Source organism: Martes martes (assembly GCF_963455335.1).
Source record: "Martes martes genome assembly, chromosome: 17".
Taxonomy (NCBI): domain Eukaryota; kingdom Metazoa; phylum Chordata; class Mammalia; order Carnivora; family Mustelidae; genus Martes; species Martes martes.
In genome coordinates this window covers 40,511,223-40,530,159 of record NC_137905.1, presented here as the reverse complement: position 1 = coordinate 40,530,159, position 18,937 = coordinate 40,511,223, and the positions used below count along the sequence as shown (strand labels likewise).

Sequence of the window (18,937 nt, the reverse complement as noted above, 5' to 3'; positions counted from 1 at the left end):
GATTTTATTTATTTATTTGACAGACAGAGATCACAAGTAGGCAGAAAGGCTGGCAGAGAGAGAGGAGGAAGCAGGCTCCCTGCTCAGCAGAGAGCCCGATTTGGGGCTCAATCCCAGGACCCTGGGACCATGACCTGAGCGGAAGGTAGAGGCTCTAACCCACTGAGCCACGCTGTTTTTAAACTCGCAGCAGCACGTGATGCGTTTCCAAGGCAATGGATTTATTACAGGATGGCCGACATATGCTGACATTAGTTTAATACTCATTTCTGACCTTAAGAGAGACGGGGAGTTTTTGCATCAGTCAGAGTTTCCTGAACACCTGTCCTAGCCCTGAGCTGGTTAAGACTCTTCAGGTTCTTAGAACTAAAACGGTCCTTTCTGGAAACGCCTTTTCTTGCGCTGCGTCTCAGAGTTCTGCAGGCAGTGGTGAGGAGGTTTTTTTGTTTTAGGGTTCTTTTGTTTTTTGTTTTACATTTACTCGATCGTTTGTCCTTGGTTGTTGCCACTATTTACTTTAAAACTCTTAAACAACCCCTGATGCACACACTTCGCCCCCCTTCCCCTCCGCCGCCCACCTCCTCCCCTCCCCCCGGTTTTTTTGAAGAGAAGGAAATGGTTGGCTTGTTTTGAAAGCAGATTGTGTTCTGTTCTACCTGCAGCATCCAAGGCGACCGCCAAACACAGCAGCAAAAGTGTCCCTCGGTTGGGGGAGGGGGGTTAGGGATTGCAAGACCCCTGTGCGGGGGGGCGTGGCTCCGCGAGCGTTGGGGGGGCTTCCGGCTCCGGCCGCAGGGTCTGGGCCCTCTGTTCGCCAGGCATCTGTTCCCAGAGTCCATGGGTCAACGCGGGGTGGGTGGGTGAGAGGGTGGTGTGAACCCAGGAGTCCCCCTTTCACTCCTAAGCTAGGCGCGTCCTACACCCCAGCCTAAGGGGTGCACTTTCGTCTCAATACTTTCGGCCAGTTCGAGAGAGAGCACGATCTGACCCCATTTTGCAGCTGAGAAAACTGAGGCTTGAAGTGGTAGTTAAAGGCACTCAAGGACAACCGCCCAGTCTCGCGTCACAAGATACTTTCTGGAACCCGCCCCCGCTCCCAGCGCGGTCCGCGACCCCCAGTGGATCTGCCTAGTCTCTGCAGCGAGGGTGGGGGCAGAGTAGGGTTGACCGCCACGCCAAAAGGTCTGAGTCACCCAGTAAGGCCCGCAGGGGCGCAGCTAACTCTCCCTTAGGGTCTCCGACTCGGGCCCGGGTCCCCCCGAGCCGGAAGCTGTTCCTGGCCGCTCGGCCCAGGGTCCAGCACTCCCGCCGCGCCTTCTACGTGGCGTGGGGTTTGATCACAGACCCCGCGGCGTCCGTGCTCCTTCAGGGCGGGGCCACGACTTCATCCCGGAGCACCGCGCTTACCCCCGGGGCTCCAGACAAGGGGCCGGGTCCCTAGCTCCGGCCTTGCTGCGGCCTCGGAGATCCCGGGCCCGCCTCTGCGCCACAGGGCTGACATAGTATCGAAGCCCAGATTGGGGCCGCGAGGCTCGGAGAAATCGAGCGAGGTACCCAGGGGTTCCAGCTCTCTCCGCCGCGAGCCGCGGACCTGGGGCGCGGCTCCGCCCCGCCAATCCGGAGCCGGGGCGGGGCCGGGGGCGTGGTCTCGGCGGACCCCGCTGGGGCTCCAGCGCTGCTAGCCTGCCCTGGGGCGGGACTGAAGGAGTGGCCGCGCGGGCGGGGCGGGACCGGGCGGATCCCAGAGCCCTCCGGTGCCGACGCGCCGCGGAGCCTTGCTCAGTCCGCCCTCCGCGCCCCTACTGCAAGCATGACGGACGCTCTGCTGCCCGCGGCCCCCCAGGCGCTGGAAAAGGAGAGCGACAGCTACTTTCGGAAGGTGGGCGGCTGCGGGTGGGCGGGGAGCCTACCGAGAGCTCCATATCTGCTGCAGCCAGGCTGTGGAGGGGGCTGCGGGAGCGCGCGGCCGGGGTCTACCAGGCCGGGAGGGGGAGGGGGCGCACTGGCCTGGGGAGGGCGGGGCAGTGGTTCGCTGTGTGGCCTCGGGCGGCAGTGTACCCGGAGGCACAGTGCAGGTGGCTTCCGGGGCTGGGAGCGGGGAGGGGTGCCTGGGGGCAGCCCCACGCAGGTGGCGGCGGAGGCTGGGGGCCAGGAGGGGTGCTTGTGGCCGCCCTGGCGGGCAGTCCCACGCGACTGGGGAAGGGATCAATGCCTAGTTTGGGGGACGCCCGTGGCCTTGCGGCACGCTGGAACCGGAGCCCACCTTTAATCCAAGCTTTTGGCGGGGCGCGGGTGGAGATGGAGGGACCCCCCCCCAAGTGGCTTGGCGTTCTCCTTGTGCCTCCAGAACGCTTCCAGTGTACGTTTCTTCGACTTTTAGAAGGCAGAGGAGATTTCTCGGTGGGAGGTGACCTCCGGCGTTGCCCCCTTTTCTGCCCCGAATCGCCTGGGAGGGAGTGCGCGCAGCAGAAGTGAGGGCGCGGCCTCGCCCCTGCTCATTTTATGCCTGAGCGGATTTATCTGATTGTTGGAGAGACCCTCCGTGAGTGCAGGCTCCGCGGGAGATTTGTACGCCCTTGCGACCGTCCGCACACCGCGAGCCACGGGCCCTGGGATAACAGCCCGACCGCCCAGTCCCTCAAAAACGACCCCAACCCGCAGGATGGGGGCGCTGAGATGCCCGCAGGTGGCCAGGCCTGCTGTACAAAAGATGCTTTCGAACCCGGAGGCACGGTGACACTTTCCACCCTGCCTCCTTGGAGGTTCTAGCGATTCTAAAAATAGCTTTTGGAGGTTGGCCAGCTTTGACTGGGTAGGTTGAAAGATTGTTGTGTGTGTGTTTTTAATATATAACTCATAGGACAGAAGACGGAGTTCGTAATTATAAATAGGGAAGTGAAACTGCTTCCCACAGGACAATCAATTCTAAATTGTTAAAAGCCTAATGATCCAGTCGGTAAATGAACTTCGAATCTTTCCTTCTTCCACGTAACACAGCCTTTGGGCTTTTGCTCTTTGGTGAGGAGCAGTAGCCCCAGGGGATGGGCAGGACAGGAGGGGAACTAGAAACAGGTGAGGTTAGAGTGGGGGAAAATTCTTTTTGGTTCAATTGCTTTTAGCATTAAAAAAAAAAAGTAGTTTTAAGGTATATTTAAGTTCAAAGATGTCATCATGGAATTACAGGATTATAACTTCTAATTATGGGTGGCATTTGGGACAGAGGATCACAGGCCATGGAATTGCAGAAGGAGGTGGGGCCTGGGAATCCCTAGATCTTGGTCCTAAGGCCCCAGAACCTTTCTGCCACCCTGACAAAATTCCTGTGTCGCTTTCAGCAAGTTGCTGTCTCTTCCCGGGACTTCATTGCCTCCCCGAATCGTTTGTTCTGTCAACAGGTGGAAGTCTGGAGCCGCAGGAACATTTGGGGGACATGACAGAGGGAGGGGAACAACGGTGAGGGTTCTATCCCCACGTCTTCCGGAACAGGTTTTCCAGGAGACGCTGTGCACAGGAAAGAGAGAGGATGGCCTTGCGGACAGGGGGGCTGGGACAGGTTGCAAGGTTGGGTGTTTCTAGGTGCACTTTCTCTGGTGGTCAGTGGGAGAGAATCATGGGTGCCAAATATGATGAAACACTGGCTGGCGATTAGAAACATCTCTTTTGAAAAGGAGATCTTATAAGGATCGTTGTACTGCATCCTACCAGCCCAAAGAGGGTTCTTTGTACCAGAATATTAAAAGGTGTTGACGTTGCACCTTTTCTCAATTGGTGATCTGAGCCAGTTTGACCTGAATGAAAGGTAGATGGATGTGATACAGGCGAAAAGGGGCGGAAGAGCACGTCAGGTAGAGGGAACAGCATGGGTTGAAGGCATGAGTCATGAGCACTTGTGAGGGAATCCTTTAGGATGTGGAGCCGTAAGTGGGAACGAGGCTGTTCTGGGCCATGCGTCCTGCTCAGGAAACAGGGAACCTCAGGGATCCATTCAGGTGTTTCAAAAAGGACCAGATGTGAAAGATTCATGTCCCGGAAAGCTGAGTGATCTGAGAGTGGGGGGTAGGGGAGAGGCCCCGGGAGGAGTCGGGGGTTGAGCTCCCTGAAATTTTCGTCATCTCTGCCTTGCCTACTCTGATAACATTGATGACTTCTCAGTCAGTTATAAAATGCTGGGTAAACACAGCCTCACCGCCCATCCTAACCGCCAGCCTGCACCCCTGACTCAAACCAGGGGTCTAGACTCGAGGCAGGGATCCCAGTGAGGAGGTCAGAATGCTGAGCAACAGCAGTGGCTGTGGGGGATGGGAAGAGCTAAGGGGTGGGATGTGGCAGGGGAAGGTGCTGATGACCTGATGTCTGGCATAGGTATCTGGGTGAAAGGGCAGCACCTCCCTGAGGTGGGGGAGCCTGGAGGATGGTGTAGGGCAGGTGGATTTGGGGCCTCCCATAACATATCCAAGTGGTGGTCTCAGGGGGAAGTCCACTCTGCAGACCTGACAAGCATGAGAGCACCCTGGCTGGAGATGCAGCTTTGTGGGGGTGGGTGGGAAGGAGGAGGAGGAGGGGACACACCAGTATGGGAGGCAGTTGGGGTGCTGTGAGAGGGCCCGAGACAGAAGGGAATAATACTTCCACTTAAGGGACAAGCAGAGGGATGGGAGGCAAGCCAGAAAGGCTGCAGTGCCAAGGAAGCCGAGAGAAGAGTCTTGTTTGTGGAGAGGTAGTGTTGACAATTCAGAGGAACACCGGAAGATACTGGATTTAGTTCTCTGGGGGCTTGTTAGCTAATGAGTGGGTAGAGTCAGGGGCAAAAGCCCGTGTGGTGGGGGGCAGAGGGGAGAAGGTCAGAGAAGGTGATAGTCGGGGGGTGGGGATTAGAGGAGAAGGAAGGAGAGAGGTTCATTTCAGAGTGAGGATGTCTAGAGCCTTTTTAAAGCATGTGGGTAAAGAAGTTCAGGGCCGAGGGCAGGTTGAAGATTTGGGGGAGAAAGGGAACAAGCTATGGAGGGGGTCCCAGGAGGTGAGGGGCAGGGCGGGGCAGCTGGGAAACAGCTGCTTTGCATCCTGGGTCGATGGGGACCCCTGAGACTGAAGATGCCCCCAGGGTGGGCTTCTCCATCCTGTCCTTGGGCTTGGGAGATTTGGGGCACATTCAGAGGATCCAGTTAATTGCTACTGAAATCAGGCTTCTCTTTTATCCTATTCTTTATCCTGTCTTTTTTCTCCTCCTTTTTTTCTCAAAAATGCCATTCTGCTCCGTTCATTCCGAAAGCATTTCTGGAGTGACAGCTCTGAGCCTGACCCCTGTCAGACGCTGGGGCCGACTCTCTCTCAGTCTGGCTTCTGTGGCCGTTCGCAATGGGCCTCTTTTCCTGGGGTGCGGGCAGTGCCGGGAGTCAGCGCTTTGCCCAGATAGCTCTGGCCACTCCTGAATAGGGATCAGCTTCCTTTCTCTAGAACAGAGAGCAAAAAGTGTGTTTGGTGGTGGTGGTGGGGTGGGGTGGGGTCCGTGTCCATATTCAGAGCTTCAACTCTGTCATGTGTGACTTGTATACAAAATGCAAACAAATTGCACAAAAGTTCACTCTGCCAGCTGGGCCCGGACCCCCGAATGTACAAGGCGATCACTGCCAGAGAGGGTCCCTAGTAAATCAGGGTCTTCTTGGGGTTGTGTAGCACTTGGCTGTACAGAGCCCGAGGACGCGGACACAGCTTGGCCCCAGGCCACCAGTATAGACTCTGGCCTCCTGGGGCTGGCAGCACTGGCAGGCAGGAAGGGGGTGTTTCTGACTTAAAAACAAACAAAACCCACAGAAAACTTTCTGGTCTATGGCAGTGTGTTTCTCTCCTGTCTGGCTTCTCACTGGTTTTTCTTTTTTTCCTTTACATCAATATGTTTACGTAGATGTACAAGCTCTATTTACTATACATTACTTTCTTTCTTTTTTTTAAGATCATATTTATTTATTTGACAGAAAGAGATCACAAGTAGGCAGAGAAGCAGGCAGAGAGAGAGGGGGAAGCAGGCTCCCCGCTGAGCAGATAGCCCGATGAAGGACCCTGAGATCATGACCTGAGCCGAAGGCAGAGACTTAACCCCCTGAGCCACCCAGGTGCCCCTATACATTACTTTCTTAAAAGAAACACCAGTGGAATTGGAGCTTCCTTTTCCCAAACGGATTTTCATGCTCATCTTAATGAAAGTGTGTGGGAGAATAGAAGGCGGCTTGTTCTGGCCTCTAGTTAATGCAGAGGAATCTCAGTTTCCGGGGTTCCACATCCTGATAGCAGGTCCTGTCTTTGGAGAGTTCTGGGTGCTGTCGTCCTATAACCCTCAGGAAATCCTGTCCGTGGCCAAGAGGAGACCAGCTGGAGAAAACCTCGAGAAAGCCTTTCCCCAGGGCTGTGGAAAGGCCCTAGATGAAAGGTCTTAGCAGCGTGTGGAAGGAGAGAATCAGGACAAAGTGCAGTATTGTCTGTCCTTATCTCTGCCTCTTCATCCTTTGGGAACACCAATGACCCGAAATGAATTTAGCTCCATTGTTTTCACCCCCGAGCTGGAGGAGAAGTTGTTTCTTGTCCACAGAAATCTCCAGGCTGGACAGGGCCCCAAGGTTCACCATGTCCTGGTTTATGGTCTCTGTTTTCTCTGGGCTTCCTCAAGGCTCAAGGCTCCAGCAGAGAAAGAAGAATTCTTTTTTTCTTTTTTTCACTTTTACCCAGAAACTCCTCCTAGTTCCTGCTCTGCACCATTCATCTTAGTGAAGTGTAATTCCGTGTTAGACACATGTGCACATCATATAATTATGAGCACACTTGTGTGTGGGGAAGCTTTCTGGGTCCGCAGAGCACAGCGTGGGTCATGGGGACTCATCAGCTCCACTTTTATTGGGTTGCGAGAACGTTCCTCCAGGTGTCTGGACCCATCCCCTTGGAGCCTTGAATCCTTTTCCAGATGGGGAGGCAGGAGGGGTCTGAAAGTTGGTGGTGCTGCCCCCTCCCTCACCCCATGTACCCCCGTGATCTGAGCCAGGTCCTCAAGGCCAGGCTGGCTCCAGGTTGATTGTGGCCTTGGTGAGCGTCTGCCTAGCTGCACGGGTGCACACCGGCAACGCAAATGCTGCGTATGACAAATACCTCTTCACACTGCGGGATCCTGGCCAGGAGGGGTCGCCTGGCAGAAGCAGAATTTCCAGGGTGACTCAGAGGAGAGTCAGCGTGATGGGCTAGCTGTGACAGTATAAATGTCCCTTGTTTCCTGGGGCTATTTGGATGAATCCCAAGACACCACCTGTTGATACCAGGCATTGGCCTTAGCCTTGTCACCACTTCCTTCTCTGGCTCACGTGTTCCAGAATCTCGTGACGGAAAGGCTGCATTGGAGGTGGCCGCAGGGGACAGTGGGACGGCAGGTGCAGCCCAGCCATAGGATGGGGTGTCTGGCAGAGTGGGTAGCAAGGGGTGCCGGCCGGGAGTGAGATCTGCCTGCAGCACCAGGGACAGGGGGAGAGGTGGTGAGTCCTTCTGGTCTTTCCAGCCAGACCCACATGTGGCCATGTGCCCTTAGCAAGTCCCAGGTTTTTTTTTTTTTTAAGATTTTATTTATTGATTTGACAGAGATCACAAGTAGACAGGGAGAGAGAGGGGGGGGGGAAGCAGGCTCCCCGCCAAGCAGAGAGCCCGATGCAGGGCTTGATCTCAGGACCCCGGGATCATGACCTGAGCAGAAGGCAGAGGCTTTAACCCACTGAGCCACCCAGGCACCCCAAGTCCCAGGTTTTGATTAGGTCGTAAGAAGAGGAAAGGGCAGGTGATCAAGAACTGCAGAAGAAATTTCTTTGTCTCCAATATTATTTGTGTTATAAAAGTAACATGAATTATTATAATTACAGAAAAAAGTAATTATACAGGCACCTGCCTGGCTCAGTTGGAGGAACGAACGACTCTTGATCTTGGGGTCGTGAGTTTGAGCCCCATGTTGGGTGTAGCAGTTACTTAAAATAAGTAGACTTTTTTTTTTTTTTAAAAGGCAATTACAGAATTGTACTAATTCACAGACATATACCAGCCCTTACTCCATGCAGACGCACTCCGTAGGTAAGAACGGTTAACTGTTTCTGAGTGCATCCTACCGGCTGTTAAAGCCGGTCATTTGTTAGTTGGGACTGAAAATATATTTGATTCGTGGAAATTCTGGTGTTTGTAAAAGCTTTGTTACTCATTGGACTTGTTGAAAAACAACTGTGAGTGGTACCCAGGAGGTGTTGGTGAAGATTCATAGAAGAGACTGAAGGCAGCCTTTAGTTAAAGATTCTGGCAAAGTGTTGATTTCATATTGTGCCCTGCCCCCCACCTCCCAGCCCGTGGGAATGTTTGGGGATGCCTCAGAAAAGCAGGTGCTCCTCGATGTGCAGCCCCGACACCCAGCAGAGATCCTGGAAAGGCAGGAAGGCTTTTGAAAAATGCCAGACTTAGCTTTTAATTTTTATGGATATGAAAAACTTGGATTTTGTTCCTCCAGCCTGCCCTGAATCTCTAGCGTGGTGAAAAGTTAAATTAGACACGTGTGTGTGTGTGTGTGTGTGTGTGTGTGTGTGTGTGTGTCCTGCTCTTTCGGTGCTTTCTGGTTGACAGCTTCTGGCTAACTCACAAACAATTCTGTTTTCCAGAGTTGGGTCGTGGAGTGGGGGATTGCGTAACTGGGAAGGAGTGAGAAAGGCAGAGAAAATATCTTTGTGCTGTAGGAGCAGCAAAAAGCACCCTCTTCTACCTAGGAGACCCTGCCCCCAGTCTTATGCCTGACCTGGAGATCCCAGGTTTCACGCTGTGCCTTCAGTTTGCTGCAGAAACATCTCCAAGTGTAAGCTTTCTCCTTGGCTGGGTGGAAGAAGAGCCCGTGCTGGTTTTCTGGGCCGAGGGAAGCCAGGCGCCAGGCAGTGACCTGAGCCTGGGTGCGGGGGTGTGTGCGGGGAAAGAACGACTGCTCCATTCCCTCTGCGTCTGCCACCTGGGTGGCCTGGCCTTTTCTGCCTTCTTTGGGTCCATCTCTGCAGGTGTAGGCTGAGTGGCTTTTCCTTCCTGGCAAATTAAGTGCCTCCAGTTTGCACCTGGGTATTGCTTTTATTTTATTTTTTTTTAAAGATTTTATTTATTTATTTGACAGAGATCACAAGTAGGCAGAGAGAGAAGGGGAAGCAGGCTCCTCGCTGAGCAGAGAGCCCGATGCGGGGTTCGATTCTAGGACCCCGAGATCATGACCTGAGCCAAAGGCGGAGGCCTTAACCCACTGAGCCACCCAGGCGCCCCTGGGTATTGCTTTTAAATACTTGTTTCCCTGCTGAGTGATGGGACTAGGCGCAAAGACGTCAGGGGATGTTGACAAAGGGAGGTGGATGTATTCTAATTAGGACTCATGAAAGAATTAGTTGCAGATGCCAGAAAAATCCAGTCCAAAATCACACATAAATACACTGTGGTGCATCCCTACAATGGAATTCTAGCAATGAGAAGGAGCAGGCCGCTGATGAGTGCAGCCATATGGGTGGATCTCAAAGCATGATATTCAGCACTAAGCCAGACACAGAGGAGTCTATAGTATGTGATTCCATTTATCTGAAGTTCTAGAACAAGCAAAAGACTGTGGTGAAGGAAACCATGGTATTGGTGGCCCTGGGGGGTGATGAAAATGTTCTTTTTGATTGGAGTAGTAGTTACAGAGCTTATATGTTTGTCCAAACTCCTTGAAATGTGTATTTAGAATCTATGTGTTTTACTATGTGTAATTTATACCTCAATTTAAAAAGTAGCTAGGGCACGAAAGGAAATGCATTTGCTCCTATAACTGAGCAATCCAGAGAGAGGAATGTTTCAGGTCTGGCTTGATCTAGGGCTCAAATGTTGCTACTAGACACTCCCCATTGGTGGAAAAGGTCAATGGGGAAAAATGGAGACATCTTCCTAATGGGTCCTGATTACCCTTTGTCAGGTGCCCACTGAGTCAATTGCAGGGACCAGGCAAATGACTAGGCAGGAGGTCAGTGTTCTTCCTCTTGGAAATGAGATGGGGGAGCACTGAGTTACCATCTTTGGCTGTCAAGGGCTGTGAGGTGGGAGAGTTGGGGTGCGGGGTGGGACCTGGTCACTGTTCCCAAAGGATGCTGAGTGATGCTGGGAATCACTCAGCAGGGAAGCACCGGAATGGTGTCAGGGGTGGGGGGTTGTAGCTGAACTGTCCTGGCACCCCCCCCCCCCCCGAATTCCTGCTGCTGGCTGCTTTCTGGCCCATCTTAGAGTGGCAGCAAGCGGGACATGGGCTTCAGTCCTGCCCCCGCCCTCCCTGCCTGTAGGGTCTTGAGTAGCTCACTTAACCTGCAAGCCTCAGAACTGTGGGGTCTCGGCTGCTGTCCCAGCGTCCACACCAGTGATCTGACTCCTGGGACACGCCATGTGATGAAGCTGAAGCTTCACTCAGCACACTTGTTTTTTTTGGTTGTTGGCTGTGGGACCATCCTTCCAGCATCTTTTTTTTTTTTTTAACATTATTTTTTTTAAAGATTTTTTTTTATTTATTTGACAGACAGAGATCACAAGTAGGCAGAGAGGCAGGCAGAGAGAGAGGGGGGAAGCAGGCTCCCTGCTGAGCAGAGAGCCCGATGCCGGCCTCGATCCCAGAACCCTGGGATCATGACCTGAGCCGAAAGCAGAGGCTTTAACCCACTGAGCCACCCAGGCACCCCCTTCCAGCATCTTAACACTGGTGCAAAAGCCCACACCTTAGTCTGGGAAGGGAACCAGCAGACTCTGTGTGGCAGGAAGACTCGCTTCCCTGTAGGACCGTGACCCTCGAGGCCAGGATAGCTCAACCCCTGCACCTGCCGTTCTCACTTCTCACGCTAAGCAGGTGTGACAGGTGCTGCCTGGAACTCTGGCACAACCCCTCCAGTTTGCAGTCGCTCAACATGCTGTTACAAACCCACCGAGGAGGGAGGCAGGGGTGAGGACTGTGGGTCCCCACCAGCAGAGAACCACTGGCCAGGGCCAGTGGATAGCTAGCAGCCTCTAGAGATGCCAGGAGTTCTTTATGGCAATCTTGCCCAGATTTGCCTCCTGGGGCTCCCTGAAGCTTCCACATAGTCTTGTGGGTTCCTAGTGTTTCCAGCTGGCCCAGCATTCCTACCTGTCAGTAAGAGGTAATGTCGTTTTGGTTCCAATTACTCAGTCATATCTAATCCTAAGCATTCCTCTGTCTTATCTGGAAACTTGACTCCGCATCTGTGGGCCAGCCAGAAATTGGGTAAAGGATAGTGAGCTGGAATGGCCGCTTATCTTAGCTCTGGAAATGTACATAAAGGAATTCGTTATTAAAGCGTCTCTGTAAAATGGAACACAGCTTGGGTGGAGTGTGTGATTTTGAGTCAGATCAGACCATCCCTTCACAGTAATTTTGGAAAGCGTAGAGGAAAGAGGGGTCCGTTATTTTAGAACTTTAATATTCGATTGGCTTCATGTGGAAAGATGTGTCATCTTCTGTCTGCAAAAAGATAGTTTCCAGGTTTTTATTTTAAATCAGAGATCATTGAATGGTTTGAGAGATGTTAGCTATAAGACCAGTCTAACTCAGATTCTGAATATATGTGTAATTTGAACTTGGAGGTGCTGCCTGGGGGCAGGTGGGTGGTGACCTGCTGACAAGTAAGAATGAGGAATCTTTCTGGAAGGAGGAACATGACTCGTTTCTGATCTGGTCCAAAGGCCACTGATACGGGGAATCCCTGAGAAGATTAGGGCTCTGAATAATTTCTCCCTCCTTGGGGTGGAGGCCACGGGCATGGCTTGGGCAGAGCTGGGACAGAGTTGAACGGCAGCCGCAGAGAAAGGGCATCTCTAAACGGAGTGCTGCCTGGCAGCCACCCCGGGGGGTAACCACAGCCCCCCTCCGTGGGCAGAACCTAGAGATAAGCTTCACAAAGTAATGGAGCCTTCACTCAGATCCTAGGGCTTTTTACCTCCTGGACTAGGAAGCACACTAGTAAGTTAAAACGAAACTTTCATTCTGATCTTAAACTTTTTAGAATGGAACATTGCAGTCCAAATACTCTAGGAAATAATGAACAGACGACACAAGACCGTTCACTGAAAAAACAACTCATGTGATCAATAATACATGAAAAAAAGTTTACCAATAATAAACGCAAATTGGGAGAACAGGATGCTTGTTTTTTGTTGTTGTTGTTGTTGTTGTTTTGTTTTGTTTTTTTAAAGATTTTATTTATTTATTTATTTGACAGACCGAGATGATAAGTAGGCAGAGAAGCAGGCAGAGAGAGGAGGAAGCAGGCTCCCTGCTGAGCAGAGAGCCCAATGCAGGGCTCGATCCCAGGACCCTGAGATCATGACCTGAGCCGAAGGCAGAGGCTTAACCCACTGAGCCACCCAGGCGCCCCAGGATGCCTGTTTTTGCATATCAACTTGGCGATGATTAAAATAATACTTTTCAGGGCGTGCCAAGGTGACGCAGTGGGTTAAGTCCTGACTCTTGGTTTCAGCTCAGGTCATGATCTCAGGGTCGTGAGATCGAGCCCCACGTGGAGCTGCATGCTCAGCATGGAGTCGGTTTGGGTTTCTCTCTCCGTCTGCCTCTCACCCCCGTTCTCTTTCTCTAAAATAAATGAAAAGAATACTTTCAATTCAAAAATAGAAAGACAACCCCGTTTAAAATGAGCCAATATCTGAATCCGTATTTCTCCACGGAAGATACACAAGTGGCCGGTAAGCACGTGAAAAGACGTTAAACATCATGAACCATCCGAGAAATGCAAATCCAAACCATATAGAGATCTCACACACACTAGGTTGTCTATTAAAAAAAAAAAATAACCAGTACTGTTGAGGATATGGATAAATTGGAACCCTCACATACTGTTGGTGGGAATGTAAAATCATATAGCCACTTCGGAAAATAGTTTGACAGTTCCTCAAATGGTTAGACCCAGGATTAACCATATGGCATAACAGTTCCACTCCTCGATGTATAGCTAAGAGAAAGAAAAACAAAAATACCCACATAAAAATGTGTACATAGATAAGCAGCCCTATTCATAATAGCCAAAAAGTGAAAATATTCCCAAATGTCTATCAGCTGATGAATGGATAAATTAATGTGGTACATTCTTATAATGGGGTATTAGTCAGGGACAAACAGGTTAGGGTACTGATACATGGATAAACCTTAAAAAATCATGCTAAGTGAAGGAAGCCCATCTCAAAAGACCTTATTTTGTATAATTCCATTTGTATGAAAATGTCCAGAATAAGCAAATCTATAAAGACAGAAAATAGAGGGGCACCTGGGTGGCTCAGTGAGTTAAGCCTCTGCCTTCGGCTCAGGTCATGATCTCAGGGTCCTGGGATCGAGCCCCGCATCGGGCTCTCTGCTCAGCGGGAAGCCTGCTTCCCCCACTCTCTCTGCCTGCTGTTCTGTCTACTTGTGATCTCTCTCTCTTTGTCAGATAAATAAATAAAATCTTTAAAAAAACAACAACAAAAAAACCCCCAGAAAGTAGATTTGTGGTTGCCTAAGGCTAAGGGGGAAAGGGAGTGCCTTTCTTTCTTGGAGGGTAATTAGGCTGGTGCACCTAAGGTCTTAAAGAAGTTCTAGGTCTGTACCTCTGCCCTGGAAATATACCTTAAAGAATAAAGTAGAGGGGCGCCTGGGTGGCTCAGTGGGTTAAAGCCTTTGCCTTCGGCTCAGGTCATGATCCCATGATCGAGCCCCGCATTGGGCTCTCCGCTCAGTGGGGAGCCTGCTTCCTCCTCTCTCTCTGCCTGCCTCTCTGCCTAATTGTGATCTCTGTCTGTCAAATAAATAAATAAGATCTTTAAAAAAATAATAAAGTAAAAAAATATATAAAAGAATAAAGTAGAGTTTATAAAGATTCATCCTTACATATATGGATCAAATAATTATATATAATAGCAGATACATGGGGGCTCCTGGATGGCTCAGTCAGTTAAGCAGCTGTCTTCAGCTCAGGTAAAGATCTTGGGGTCCTGGGATCAAGCCCCACATCTAGCTCCCTGCTCAGTGGGGAGCCTGCTTCTCCCTTTGCCTCTCCCCCCTGCTTGTCCTCTCTTTCAAATAAATAAATAAAATCTTTTTTTAAAAAAGCAGATACCTGGAAGCAATCTGAATGTCCAACTATAAGGAAATGGTCAGTCTTTTTTTTTTTTTTAAAGGGCCATATTATGCAATCATCAAAGTCTTGGTTTTGAGAAACATTTCATAATAAAGGAAAGTTTCATGCTAGAGTAGTATGTGAGAAATTTAGATAAACGGTACGTGCCACTGTCAGAAAAGGGTTAATATAGTAGGCTTGAGGCTGTTGTTCTTGGAAGGCCTGTTTGAGGAGGTTGGCCCCTCCCTGGCATCTGGGAACCTGGCTCTCCCAGTGTTCCCTCCATCCCCTAACTGATAAGGTTTGGCTCACCTCCCCTAGGCCAATGGCACAGACCACGTGGGTTAGGAGGAATACCTGCTTTCCTCCTGGGAGTCTAGAATTTGGGTACATTCTAGGCAAGGGGTGCCTTTGTGATCAGGCCCCTGTAAAACCACTGTGTGTTTTCTTTTTTTTTTAAAGATTTTATTTTATTTGACAGAGAGAGAGAGATCACAAGTAGGCAGAGAGGCAGGCAGAGAGAGAGAGGAGGAAGCAGGCTCCCCGCTGAGCGGAGAGCCCGATGTGGGGCTCGATCCCAGGACCCTGGGATCATGACCCGAGCCGAAGGCAGAGGCTTTAACCCACTGAGCCACCCAGGCGCCCCGTGTGTTGATTTTCTAATGGGCCAACCTGGGTGGTGACGTCAGACACAGGTTGATACATTTTGGTTGCTGGGTGAAGGTTATGCTCTGTGTGACCCCCTCATGGGTGGGAGAAGGCATAAAAGGGAGCCTGCCTGTGGATTGCTCTAGAATCTACCCGTGTCCTCCCCCTTGTGAACCAGCTCTATATCCTTACGAAGTTGCGGTCATACAGCTGTGAGCACAATTATCTGCTGAGTCCTCTGAGTCTTGGTGAATTTGAATGTGGGCTGATCTTGGGCACTCCCAACACCTCACTAATAAGAAAAATAACAATATGTGTCTAAAAATACACGGGCAGGGAACCAACATACGGTAACTGTTTTGAAGTTGCGTTGTTATGAGTGACTTTTATTTTCTTTTCATACTTTTCAATATTTTGTGTATTTCCTGTTTTGATATTACTCTTATTTTCTGAACAGGTTCATTTTTAAAACATTTCTGTTACATTCAGTGTTGTCATTGTCATGTTTAGAGTGGCTGACATCTGAAGGGTCATCTCTCATTTTCCCTTAGGGTTGCAATCCCCTTGCACAAACTGGCCGGAGCCGACTGCAGAATCAGAGGGCTGCCTTGAACCAGCAGATCCTGAAAGCCGTGCGGATGAGAACGGGAGCAGAAAACCTCCTGAAGTGAGTGAATGCTGGCTTCACTGCCTTGTCAGGGAGCCAGCCTCTCCTGGGGCCTATTCTTCCCGAAACTCTCAGGCCTGCCCAGTTTCCTCTCTAACTCTTGTGGGTTTTGTTTTTGTTTTTGTTTTTATTTTTAAACTTTGGGGCCCCCTCCTTGTTGCTGGTGCCTGGAGCAGACCCCTTCCTTGCCTAGAGCTTGATTTTATTCAAGATAAGTATTTTACCCAGCCTGTTTGTGTGATTGGGGATGGGGGAAGCCAGTGATCACATTCTTTTGTTTTCCCTGCTTTGTATGGGATGTGTCTGTCTGTTTTCTCTATTGCCTAGTGGAGAAACGATGTCTGGTCTAGAATCACTGCTTGGTAACTGTCTGCTGTATGTATAAAGGAGGAGGGAGGGAATGGAACATTTCTGTTGCCAGTGTCCTTCTCTCTAAGGAGAGGCCCCCGTGCAACCCCATGGCCTTGGGGATCTGATGGGAAAATAATTATTTATCAAGCTTTGAACTCAGTGAAAATTCACCTGTGTCCTAGGCAGCTGCAAGCTCCCCCCACATCCTTCAGTGCCAGGCCAGACAGTGTGCCAGCTTCCTCTTGTTTCAAAAGAGTGCAGCCTTTCTTCTTCCTCCAGAGTTCTGGGGGTAACTCTTGTCAGCCCCATGCCGCCTTCTGCACTGGGTGGCCAGCACCATGCCTGCTGCCTGGCCAAGTGAGACAGATGCCTCCTATAGCCTCAGAAAGAGATTGGGGGGTGGGGAGCTCTTTCAGGGACCTGGAACCTACAAACCCAGAGGGAACCCGGAAACCTGGCAGGATATGAATCCTGGGTGTTCCCAGTGGGTCACCTGTGCCATTGGAAGCCGGTGAGCGCCCAGAGGCTGTGCAGAGACTGTTGGGAAAAACAAATACACCAAACCAGGCTTCCCCGGCTTGTGCCATCTCTCTCTCTTTCTTTCTGGCAAATAAATAAATAAAATCTTTAAAAAAATAAAATAAACTTAGGGTAAATTCATTTCTGAATCTTTCTGTATCTGTTCCCTAGGAAAGATGTCTGAGATACTAAGTGGGGAGACAGGAGGGTGCAGGACAGTTTGCCTTGCTTATGTGTTTATAGGATTGGTATGTTTGTTTTTGTTTTTGAAGATTTATTTATTTATTTGACAGAGACAGAGTGAGGGAGGGAACACAAGCAGGGGGAGTGGGAGAGGGAGAAGCAGGCTTCCCGCTGAGCAGGGAGCCTGATGCGGGGCTTGATCCCAGGACCCCAGGATCAGGACCTGAGCCGAAGGCAGATGCTTAACCGACTGAGCCACCCAGGCGCCCAGGATTGGTATGTTTGCTTTTGTGGACACAGAGACTTTTTCCAGAAAAGACGAAGAAAGAAGCTCTTAGAGTCAGCTCTTGGGAGCAAGACCAGGAATGGGTATGGAAGTGACTCTTGTCATGTCCCTCCCTCCAGTGCTTGGATGTTCTTTTACAAAGTCCAGGAATTACTTCTACTCACTTTTATAGTGAGATCCTGCCAGCGAGTGGAGGATAACATCACCAACCACCTAACCCTACCACCAGCTCCCGAACAACCGTGCTGTGCCTTGTGTAGGCATCAGTACACGTAGGCTAGCAGAGTACGCAAGTCCCAGCGTGGTCAGGGTTCTGGAAACCTCTTCTCCAGCTACTTCTGTAACAGGGTAGAAGCTAGACTGGAGGAGACTGTGAAACTATTAGGATATTAGAACATTTCACCCTTTTTTTTTTAAGTTTATTTACTTTTTTTTTTAAGATTTTATTCATTTATTTGACAGACAGAGATCACAAGTAGGCAGAGAGGCAGGCGGGGGGGGGGGAAGCAGGCTCCCTGCTGAGCAGAGAGCCCGATGGGGGGCTCGATCCGAGGACCCTGAGATCACGATCCAAGCTGAAGGCAGAGGCTTAACCCACTGAGCCACCCAGGTGCCCCTACTTACTTATTTTTAAGTAATTTCTACACCCAGCTTGGGGCTCGGACTCACAAACCTGAGATCGAGAGTCACACGCTCCACCGCCTGAGCCAGCCAGACGCCCCACAACATTTCACCTTTTAAAATGTCTGGTAGGGCGCCTGAGTGGCTCAGTTGGTTGAGCAACTGCCTTCGGCTCAGGTCATGATCCCAGAGTCTCAGGATCGAGTCCCGCATCGGGCTCCCAGCTCCACGGGGAGTCTGCTTCTCCCTCTGACCTTCTACCCTCTCATACTCTCATTCACTCTCACTCTCTCAAATGGATAAATAAAATCTTTAAATAAAATAAAATGTCTGGCAGTGTCCTTGTCCCCAGAGAAGCCTGGAGCTGGGGACGGTCTAATGTAGCTTGGGAGAGGCCCCAGTTTTAGGAGCGGCGGCAGTGTGGGGCCAGCCGGGGTTGCTGTGCCGGGAAGGCTGCAGATGCATTCCCCTCCCCTGCCCCCCTACCCCATCCTCCCTGGTGTGATTTGTGGTGGCCGGTTTTTGGTTGAGACTTTGATGTGGCTAAGGAGGCAGGCGGGCAGCCTTGCCTCAGTGGCTCCCCCGGAGTGGATTGCCATGGATTACGCGGTTCGTTCAGCCCCTAAATGAATTTGCTGAGCACCTAGGAAGTGGCAGGCCTTGTTTGTGGTGCAAGAAGAGAAGGCTACAGGCCGTGCTTTCACGATGCCTGATCTCCTGTGGGGGGGACCTAATCCACAGCAGACAAGTCCAGTCATGTCAGAGGTGATGTTTTCTAGGGCGTCGATGAAAGGGAGATGTGACCGCGCAGCACAGCCGTAGAAACGGGCCAGTCGGTGGGGGGGGCCCTCTCTGACCAGGGGCCTTGGCATTTCTTTTTTTTCTTTTTTTTTTTTTTTTAAGATTTTATTTATTTATTTGACAGACAGAGATCACAAGCAGGCAGAGAGAGAGGAGGAAGGAGGCTCCCTGCTGCGCAGAGAGCCGGATGCGGGGCTCGATCCTAGGACCCTGAGATCATGACCTGAGCCAAAGGCAGAGGCTTTAACCCACTGAGCCACCCAGGTGCCCCGGGCCTTGGCATTTCTAAGGCAGGAACCGGGGTGGTTTTGTCTGTCCTGCTCTTTTAATGACAGCAGCAAACACCCTCAGAGCCCCGGTGTTCAAGCTCTTTGTCAGGTTGGCCGTTGTGGTTAAGCTGGGAGCGTGGGGGCAGGGTGGGGTTGTTAATGATTTTCGCAGTGACCTCAAAGTTCAAAGCGGTCCTTTCTGGAGAATGTTGTGAGAGAGAACCCTAAAGGTATTTATTAATCTCACTCCGGCAGCACCAACGGTTTCCCGAAAACAAATAAAGTGTTCAGCCAAGTCCGGCTCTGGGTCTGTGGTTGTTGCTGGGTGGCTGATTAGGTGGCTGTCCCTGCTGCCAGGAGGTGGTTTCTGTCATAAATTGGGTGCCGCTGTCCTGTGTGTGCACCGGTCAGCCTTCAGGTT

The 18,937-nt window shown here is 51.0% G+C and overlaps 1 protein-coding gene across 1 annotated transcript in view; it reads left to right on the top strand.

The window, feature by feature from the left end:
* Positions 1-1,759: 1,759 nt before the first annotated feature.
* Positions 1,760-18,937, top strand: part of RHPN2 (rhophilin Rho GTPase binding protein 2) — a 56,414-nt gene continuing 39,236 nt past the window's right edge. The window contains exons 1-2 of the mRNA XM_080827972.1: positions 1,760-1,879; positions 15,371-15,486. Of these exons, the coding sequence (XP_080684098.1) occupies positions 1,811-1,879; positions 15,371-15,486 (185 nt within the window). The 5' untranslated portion in view covers positions 1,760-1,810. The remainder of the gene's footprint in view (positions 1,880-15,370; positions 15,487-18,937) is intronic.